At 40.0% G+C, this 3,028-nt stretch overlaps 1 protein-coding gene across 3 annotated transcripts in view; it reads left to right on the top strand.

Annotated features, from left to right (window-relative positions):
* Positions 1–3,028, top strand: part of LOC106870754 (polyadenylate-binding protein-interacting protein 2) — a 23,411-nt gene that overhangs the window by 7,724 nt on the left and 12,659 nt on the right. For all 3 annotated transcript variants that reach the window (XM_052975180.1, XM_014916950.2, XM_052975175.1), the window contains exon 3: positions 892–1,017. In XM_052975180.1, coding sequence (XP_052831140.1) covers positions 892–1,017 — 126 coding nt within the window. The remainder of the gene's footprint in view (positions 1–891; positions 1,018–3,028) is intronic.

The following is a 3,028-nucleotide window of genomic DNA, read 5'->3' as shown; positions in this document are numbered from 1 at the left end:
GGGGGGGGGGGGGCAAGATTCTAGAGGATTGGTGTTGAGATTTGTTATTAATATTGTATGTCTAGTGAAGGATTGTTTTGACATTCAAATGTTCTCTGTAAAGTCAACAACGCTAGGTTTTGCTGTACATTTTTGGCCTCATCATTAATAATATCTATTTGTATCTCTGAGGTAAATTAGTGTATGTGTGTTTAATTAATACTAATTAATTAGACACACACTAATTACTAGCCAAAGTTGGCATTGGTATCCTTTTGTCTTCAAAAAGCTATGGAAATGCATCATTGATATTTCTCTCTTCTATAGTTTAGTAAAAAGGAGTAGCTGTGATCTATACAATAGGTTTTCCCCTTCCCAGCAAGGATTCTGTTATTTGAGGGATTGGCAAGTACTAAACAGCTCTATATTGGTGTCGCTGTGGAAATGTCCTGAGCAATTCAGTGAAGAAGACTGGCTTCAAAACTCCAGTTTCAGATTTCATCACATGGTTTATTCTTTTCTCCAATTCTTAAAAAGCTAGAAAGAAGTTAGCATAACTTTCTGTGAAAATCAAGTCAGTATCATCCCCCCACCATCTTTACTCATTACTCTCTTTATCACCCTCACCTTCAGTTCTCTTCAACTACTTCTTGTTGCTCAAATATCACATGTGTAACTCAGCCAAAAGCTGAAATGAAAGGATTCACAGAAAGGCTAAAGAAACCTTCATATCAAATGGTTATTATATTTTGTTCAAATCTCACTGAATTGCTCAAGTATTCAGGCCAAATTGAAATCAATTATATTCTTGTTCAATGACTTCTCCCAATACGTTGTTGTTTTTCCTTTATAATTTGATAGAAATAGAATAAACCCAATATTTTTCTTTATTTTGAATTGTCCAACATTTAGGTTGAGAAAGAAATCCTTGAAGAAATCTTGAAGGAAGGGCACTGGTGGCTCTTCTCAGCAGGGTCTCAGCTAAAATCTGAATTGAATGCAGATCAGCTACCTTCTCTACCCATCACAGAAGAGCAGGTAATTTTTATTTCATCCCACCTCTTAAACAGAACTATGATGATGATGATGATGATGATGATGATGATGATGATATGTAGGACTTTGCATGATTCTTAATTCAGTATTTTGGATTTGCAATTTCAATAAAACTTTGTTTTCCATCTTTTAGACACAGTTATTGTTTAACCATGGGTCAATCCTGATGGAGTGGATTAATGGTAACACATTTCATTCATGATTATTCCTGAACAAGTGTATCTCGGACTACATTATCCAATGTGTTCTTCCCATTTTTAAAAGAATAGAGTATTTGGCCACATGGAGGCTCCTACAATAAGACATCTACAGCAATTGTATTGGGTACAACATTGAACTGGGTCTACGACCCTGTTTAATTCATTTCATTTAATTTTCCTTTAGCTTTCATCATCATCATTTAACATCCGTTGTCCATGCTGGCATGGGTTGGATGGTTTTTCTGTGGCTGGCAAGATGGAAGGTTGCACCAAATTCCTGTTTCATTTGGCATGGTTTCTATGGCTGGATGCCCTTCCTAATGCCAACCACTCCAAGAGTGTAATGGGTACTTTTATGTGCCACCAGCATGGGTGCCATTTGCATGACACCGGTATCTGCCACAACTGTGATTTTGCTCAGCTTCGTGGGTGTGGTTCTCAAGCACGACATAATGCCACAGATCTCAGTCATTGCCTCCGTGAGGCCCAACGCTCAAAAGGTACTTCTTACATGCTAGTCATATGGCACCAGCATCAGCCACAGCTATGATTTCACTTGGCTTGAGGGGGTCTTCTCAAGTACAGAATATCACCAAAGGTCTTGGTCACTCGTCATTGCCTCTGTAAGGCCCAGAGTTTGAAGATCATGCTTCACTACTTTGTCCCATGTCTTTTTGGGTCTACCTCTACCACAGGTTCCCTCCACAGTTAGAAATTGGCATTTCTTTACACAGCTGTCCTTGTCCATATGCATCACATGACCACACCAACACAGTCATCTCTCTTGCACACATCTGATGCCTCTTATGCCCAACTTTTCTCTCAAGACACTTACATTCTGTCGAACATGCACACTGACATTGCACATCCAGCAAAGCATACTGGCTTCATTTCTTTCAAGATTATGCATTTTCCTTGGCTGTCACAGCCCCATGTTTCACTGCCATGTAGCTGTTTGCACACAGGCATCAAACAATCTACCTTTCACTTTGAGGGAGTGACCCTTTGTTGCCAGCAGAGGTAGGAGCTCTCTGATCTTTGCCCAGCCTATTCTTATTCTCACAGCTATGCTCTTGGAGCATCCACCCAACACATAAGTACTACAAAGAATTTCCACTGTCCATCGACTTTGTAATAATTGAGCCAATCAAGGAGGTTCTATCTGTTAGAAATAGTAAACAAACTATTTAACATGAAACTTTACTAGAAGGACTGATTGGATAATGTAATCCTAAACTAGACTACCCGTGACCCGTTGGGTCACCAATAGTTCAAGGTATCCAAAAGAATCACGTCTCTTAAGAATCTGTGGTCCGATTTACATGAAACTTGTGTTAACCCTTTAGTGTTCAGATTATTCTATCAAACATAATATGCTTATTGATTCACATTGATTTGAATTAATCATGCATTATCTCATCTTCAAGATCTTGATGGTGTAACTACTTAATGTAGAATAACATTGTAGGGTAGGTGTGAGAGCCTGGATCTGGTCAGTTTGAACATAAAACAGATTAAATATTATGGCCGGTTTAAATACTAAAGGGTTAAGAGCACCGTCCGAGCGTGATCGTTGCCAGAGCAGCTGTGCGGCTTCCATGCCAGTGGCATGTAAATAGCACCATTTGAGCATGATCGTTACCAGCGTCGCCTTCCTGGCACATGTGCTGGTGGCACGTGAAAAGACATTCGAGTGAGGTTGTTGCCAGTGCTGCTGCACTGGTTCCTGTGCAGGTGGCACGTAAAATACACCATTTTGAGCGTGGCCGTTGCCAGTATCGCCTGACTGGCCT

The sequence above is a fragment of the Octopus bimaculoides genome, chromosome 2 (genome assembly GCF_001194135.2).
Source record: "Octopus bimaculoides isolate UCB-OBI-ISO-001 chromosome 2, ASM119413v2, whole genome shotgun sequence".
Taxonomy (NCBI): domain Eukaryota; kingdom Metazoa; phylum Mollusca; class Cephalopoda; order Octopoda; family Octopodidae; genus Octopus; species Octopus bimaculoides.
Note: the sequence above shows the minus strand (reverse complement) of the source record. Positions and strands in the feature narration are given on the sequence as shown.